The sequence below is a fragment of the Papaver somniferum genome, chromosome 7, assembly GCF_003573695.1.
Source record: "Papaver somniferum cultivar HN1 chromosome 7, ASM357369v1, whole genome shotgun sequence".
Lineage (NCBI taxonomy): Eukaryota > Viridiplantae > Streptophyta > Magnoliopsida > Ranunculales > Papaveraceae > Papaver > Papaver somniferum.
The window spans coordinates 10,503,231-10,509,845 of NC_039364.1; the positions used below are offsets into that span (position 1 = coordinate 10,503,231).

General features: G+C 37.3%; 1 protein-coding gene across 1 annotated transcript; it reads left to right on the forward strand.

Moving 5' to 3' along the window:
- Nucleotides 1–2,515: 2,515 nt before the first annotated feature.
- Nucleotides 2,516–6,065, forward strand: LOC113294073. The gene is made up of 7 exons (XM_026542496.1): nt 2,516–2,834; nt 2,881–3,166; nt 3,259–3,844; nt 3,949–4,667; nt 4,827–5,150; nt 5,243–5,342; nt 5,424–6,065. The coding sequence occupies exons 1-7, from the start codon at nt 2,516–2,518 to the stop codon at nt 6,063–6,065; spliced, it is 2,976 nt and encodes a 991-aa protein (XP_026398281.1).
- The last annotated feature ends 550 nt before the right edge of the window (nt 6,066–6,615 follow it).

A 6,615-nucleotide genomic window follows, 5' to 3' on the forward strand; every position in this document is an offset into this window, starting at 1 on the left:
TAATTTAACAAATTTTTTTTTTTGCATTTTCTTTACTTGTGTCTGTCAACCCTATTAAAAAAAAAGACAAACACATGCTCGGTTTTGATGTTAACAATGTAAAATGGGTATTCTTCTCAAACAGGAATGTACGCCTATCAGTTCATCCTTAAAATCTCTAAATCACTTCATCCATATCTCTCTATCTTAAGGAAAAAAATTCTCCAACTGATATTCTGGCAGAAAATAAGGGGATTTTCAGGGAAGATTTAGTCTTCAATTTTGGAAATATTTCTGCACCTCCATAGGATGAAAATATGATGAAATCAAGAATATTGAGAACATCTAGCGGTAATAATCCCAGTCAATTATTTTTCGATTTGAACCCTAACCTTTTTATTTTGGGGTTGAAATCAAAAGAAATAACTTTTGGGCGGGATTATTGCCCCTTGATGTTTTAGAATATCTATAGATTCAACCCTAAAATCAGTTTGATTTACTCCCATCTTAGGTATGTTGTAGCATTCATTCTTAGATTGCTGAAATTCTCATTATACTAGATGGTTTTTGCGTAGTAATAAGTGTTACTATGTTAGCTTTTTGAATTTTGCTGTAACCCATTGCACTCTGTGTTAGCTTCATATGGTTCCCTTGATGTTAGTCAGCATTGATGCTCTCTGAATTTGTTAGTCCTAACAATCTCTTTTGAGCAACCAGGTACTTGTGAGGCTGAAATACAAACCAAGGAGGGGGTAAGAAGGAGCATCACAATCTGTGGTAGTGCCTAAACCCAGTTTATACTGGAGGTATCATTCTCAAACCTTAAAGTTATTATCTCTGATAATTATCATGATAGCTTGTTGAACTGTAACCCCATTGTAATTTAGTTAAACCTCTGAACTTTTCATGCTCTGTCTTGAATGATATACCCCATGTTTGCCTGAAATGTTGTTAACTCCTGCAACATATAGAATCTGTTGAGTAAAGTTTGTGCCTGAAGTTTGCACTAAAATTCTTTTTCGCTGCACTAAAGTTTGTGTCTATTCTTTTTCCTGCAACATATAGAATATGTGCTCACTACTGCTTTGTTGTTCAGTACATCATGTTGAATCTATGAGCATGTTTCATAGAACTTATCTGGTGATGTTATCCTATTTGAGGGACTAGTAAAATGGGTAGCTAAATGGGTGATGTATTGTAGCTGAATGGGTGATGTTTCATTCAATCTGGTGATGTTTCATAGAACTAAATGGGTGATGTTATCCTATTTGTTTTTGAATCTGTAGATAAATGGGTGATGTGTTGTAGGTACATGTATTTGTTTTCAATCCGTTTCAGGGGTGTCATTATTCTTCAGTGAAAGCATTGAGTTTCCAGTTCCAGGAGAGACAGATTTAGTGATTTTCTTTATGTATAATACCATTGTGCAGTTTCGAGCATTTTCAGTTAAGACCTTTGGAAGAATTTGAAAATTTGCAATGATAAAATTCTTAACTTTTTGCAACAGTTGCCTGGGATTTGCTGTTTCTGGAACTAATTTCTACTAAATCAGCACTTTGAGACGAGGAGAGAAAAGCCAGAAAAGGAAGGCATTTTTTAAAGAATCACTAAAACTGACTCAAAGTTACTTATAGGTATGTTTTTCAAGCCTTGATGTACTATGCACCAGTGTTAAGTACTTCGTATTTTTTTTCTCATTGTCATTGTGCAATCATTCTTCATGAACATTAGATCTCTTTCTCGACAGATGTGACCTCACATCTGTCTAAAGAAGAAGATTTGAGCTCCCAAAGATATAAAAGTTGACAACTATGTCAATTATAGAACTAGGTACATACTACTTATGATCTGATATTGCTAAGTTAATCAATTAGAGTACTTATTCGAAATGACATTTTGATTATGGGTTTGTGTGGATGTATGATTATGGGTTTGTGAAATGACACTGCTGACTCTAACTGCCGACTGTACAGATCAGTGTTTACTCTAATTTAACAAACACACTGACCCTATAGCTGCTGCAATTCATTCTCGCGAAATCTCCTAACTGCGGCTGACATACAGACCCTTCATCTTCGCTGCTGCACTATGAATTGGCCACAGTTCAAACTCTTTGCATTATAAATAGTACCACTTAGAATTTGTCTTATTATCATCCAGATTCATTTGCTCCCATCTTCTCCAGATTCAGTATGTGTTATTCCAAAACTTGAAATGACTCAATATACTGAAAGTACTAGACCAATTTTCCTGAGTTAATACTGGATGTGTGATTATGGGTTTGTGTGGCATGATTATGGGTTTCTATGAGGGAAATTGCATATTGCCTGTTTCATCTGTTATTACCATGTTTGTCCATATAAATTTTTTATGTTTCAAATGGTGCTGAATTTATTGGTAATTTCAAGACTTGTATGTCTAAATTGTCAAGTCAGGGGATAACTACTGTTTTGAAATGAAACATATTTATTAGTTAATGCTAAGCTTGTATTTCTGAATTGATTTATCAGTTTTTGCTTTCATTGGAGTGCAACTGATGGATCTACTGGTCTCTTTGCGTTTCAGAATGGATAAATCCTGGATGAGTACTGATAGAACGAAGAAACGTTATAGAGAAGGAGTTGCGGCGTTTCTGCGGTATGCTGTCAACCATCTCAAGGAGGAGGGTGAGACATATGATGAATTTCTTATGTTGTTTCCGTGTACAGATTGTTTAAATCTCTGTGCATGCTCCGTTGGGGACGTAGAAGATCATTTATTCATAAATGGAATCGATCAAACGTATACTATTTGGAATAAGCATGGGGAAAAGGATGAGGCAATAACTAGTAGTAGGCCAGTTAACGTCAACAATGGTATGCACGCTGAATTTCAAAATGGGAACTCCCACTGATGCTCCAGACGAAGATTTTGGAATGGGAACTCCCACTGATGCTCCAGACACTATAGATATGATGCAGGCTGCAGAAGAGTTCGCAGATGACCCTATAAAGTTTAAAAAGTTACTTGAAAATGATGAAAAGACCTTATACGAAGGATGTCCCAACTTCACAAAGTTGTCTACAATTGTGCAGTTGTTTAAGTTGAAGAGTAAGCACGGTGTATCGGACATGCTTCCCAAAGAAGGTAATTTAATGGCGAAGAGTACATATCAGGCAAAGAAAATATTGAAAGCAATGGGTTCAGGGTGCACAAAGATACATGCATGTATCAACAACTGCATTCTTTATTGGAATGAGTACAAGGATGAAAAAGTGTGTCCTACTTGTAAAGCACCAGATGGAAAGTTGACAGGGATGGTAAAGTTTACGAGAATGTTCCAGCAAAGGTATTGTGGTACTTCGACATCATCCCAAGATTTCAGCGGTTGTTTCAATCGAAGCACACAACAGAAGATTTGATATGGCACGATACCACTAGAAACAAAGACGGTGTTTTACGTCATCCGGCAGACTCACATGCTTGGAGAGAGATAGATAACAATTTACCAAAAATTAAAGGTGATCCAAGAAATCTGCGGTTAGCTATTTCGGCTGATGGAGTTGATGTAAACACAGGCACCAAACATCACAGTGTATGGCCAGTTTTGGTTGCCATTTACAACCTTCCACCGGGGCTGTGTATGAAGAGAAAGTTCATCATGTTGTCGTTACTTATAGATGGTGCGCCAGGAAACAACATCGATGTCTTTTTAGAACCTCTTGTTAAAGATTTTCAGTTCTTATTTGAGAAGGGAAAGAGAACATGGGATGCATATGCCCAAGAAATGTTTACTCTACGTGCAGTTGTTTTGTGGACGATAAACGATTATCCTGCTCTTGGTACACTATGTGGTTGTCGATACGATGGATATCATGGTTGTGTGGTGTGTCGGAAAAAACGCACAGTATTAGGCTTCATGACTCAAACAAGAATGTTTATGTTGGTTATAGAATATTTTTACCCTATGATCATCCGTTCAGAAGGCAGAAGGGGGCATTTGGCGGAAACCAAGAGTGGGAGACTGCTCCAGAACCAATGACCGGGGAAGAAATATATGAGGATGTAAAATGTATAAAGAATTCATGGGAAAAGAAGGGGACGAATACTCAAGGGGAAGACGTGCAGGCTACACCTGGAAAAGGTGGAAAGATGAAGCGCATCAGAAAAACGAAAATTGAGAGCATTAGAAAAATATCAAAAGAAGTCGATAGGTCAGGTGAGGAAGAGGAAGGCAGGGAAACCATTTACTGGAGCAAGTACAACATATGGCAGCGACTACTTAGATATTGGCGCTATAATAATGTCCAACATTGTATTGATTTCATGCATGTCGAAAAGAATGTGGGACAAAGTCTTGTTGGAACGTTGCTGCACAACGGGAATACAAAAGATGGATTAAACGCCAGAAAGGATTTGGTGCGTTTGGGGTTAAAATCGGAGTTACACCCTAAGACAGATGACAAAGGAACGATACTTCCCGCAACATGTTATACATTAACTACGGAAGAAAAAGACATATTCTTGGAGACACTATCCGAGTTAAGAGTTCCAGAAGGGTATTGTTCGGATTTTTCCACCCTTGTGAACCTAAAAGAGCGTAAGCTGATCGGACTCAAATCACATGATTACCATATGCTTATGCAACAATTTTTGCCCGTCGCTGTTCGATCAATTATGCCTACACCTGTCAGATATGCTATTATCAGGTTTTGTTTCTTTTTCAGATCAATATCTTCCAAAGAAATCAAGGTGGAAGAGCTAGATAAATTGCAAGAGGATCTCTGTGTGACGTTATGCTTACTAGAGAAGTATTTTCTTCCATCCTTATTTGACATCATGATTCATTTAACTGTACATCTTACCAGGGAAGTGAAGTTATGCGGTCCGGTTTGCTTTCGATGGATGTATCCTTTCGAAAGGTGTATGAAGGTTATAAAGGGGCATGTGCGAAACAAGAATCAACCTTGTGGATGCATTGCCGAAGAGAATTTTGCCGAAGAGACGATTGAGATATATTGTGAGTACCATAAAAGCATCAGGAAAATTGGTATTCCACTAGATAGGCATAATACATCTCAGGAGGGAGAACTGTTATCAGCTGAAGAGCCGTGTATAGTTACCCCTGAACAGTTGAGACAAGCACATTTCTATGTAATGCAGAACACGCCTGAAATTGAGCCTTACATAGAGTAAGTATTAATTTGTTTTTTATTTCTGTTTTTTTTTCCTGTTTTTGTTTTTGGTACAAAGTATAATAACATTTGGTTATTGTACATACCAGCCGACACAAGCTATATTTGGAAACTAACTATTCTACTAAAAAGCGAGCATGGCTGGAGAAAGAGCACTCTAACACTTTTGGCGCTTGGTTAAAAAATGAGGTAATAGGTCATAGAAAAAGTGTCTTGTTTGATGTGTTATATTCCTTTAAAGTCAAGGTTCATCCTAATAATGAATTTCAGGTTGAAAAAGAGTTGGCAGACGACAGAGAAAGTATCTCAGAGAACTTAAGATGGATATCACACGGCCCGCACTACAAGGTAACGAAATACACTGTATATCGCATCAATGGATATCTATTCCGCACAAGATCCCGTGATGGTAGAATTCACCAGAATAGTGGGGTTAGCGTTGCAGCAAATGACATGCACATATCTAGAGATGATGACGTTACATATGGTAAAGCCTCTTATTATGGTGTCTTGCAAGAGATATGGGAGTTAGATTACTGTGAAAGAAAAGTTCATCTGTTCAAGTGCAATTGGGTTGATAATAAACGTGGGGTCAAAAGAGATGCTCTTGGCTACAAGATTGTTGACCTTACTATGTTGGGATACAAAAATGATCCTTTTATTTTAGCCTCACAAGCTAAGCAGGTATTTTATGTCAAAGACCAGTTAGATAAGAAAAAGTCTATTGTTTTTGTGACACCTCCCAAAAATTATAGAGATGACGATGGCAACGATGAGGAATTCAGTACAGTAATCTTTTCTGGGAATGATAATATCTTGCCGTCTGTAGATCCACAAGACTTGGGTAAAGAATCCCAAAATGATTACTTCCGAACTGACTGCCGAGGTTTACTTATACGCAAGCCAAAATGACACACTCCCGCAGGTATGTCGCTTTATTTCCTTTAATCTGTGGTTATTCAGTTAGTGACATGATATTGAAAGAACGATAACGATGGAACTTATGTTTAATCCTGTTCCTTAGCATGCTTTCTGTATGTTTGCGTGCTTTATTCTTTGTAAAATGAATAACATCATTCTATCCGTGTCTCATATGGAACTTCAATTGAAATTGCTACTACTGTACTTTACAACTTGCTACTCTGGTCACTTTTAAATAGATATCCAAGAGAATGAGAGTTGGTATGTTTTTGTCTTATTGCTTGAATATATTTATGGGCACATGCACTATAACTACATGTTGTACTTGTATTTGAGAAATCTTTTATACACTTCATAACATTACTCAAAGCATATGGTGAAATTGAATTCCAAGTAATCCAAATTAGATTCGTAACCCTGTAGATATATGATGGAAAATCCAGTTCATTAACCACAAAAAAAAACATTTAAAATGATGGTGCTAAAGGTCTTATGGTTCTCAATCTTATGGTGAAAGCATTTGGGGGGGGGGGGGGGGGGG

What these genes read in the sequence shown, in the direction of transcription:
- LOC113294073 (XM_026542496.1), top strand. Translation starts at nt 2,516, where the DNA reads ATGGATCTACTGGTCTCTTTGCGTTTCAGAATGGATAAATCCTGGATG. An exon ending in GCCAGTTAACGTCAACAATG is followed by an intron (nt 2,835 to 2,880) that starts GTATGCACGCTG and finishes CTGATGCTCCAG; the next exon opens with ACGAAGATTTTGGAATGGGA. An exon ending in ATGGATATCATGGTTGTGTG is followed by an intron (nt 3,845 to 3,948) that starts GTGTGTCGGAAA and finishes TTCAGAAGGCAG; the next exon opens with AAGGGGGCATTTGGCGGAAA.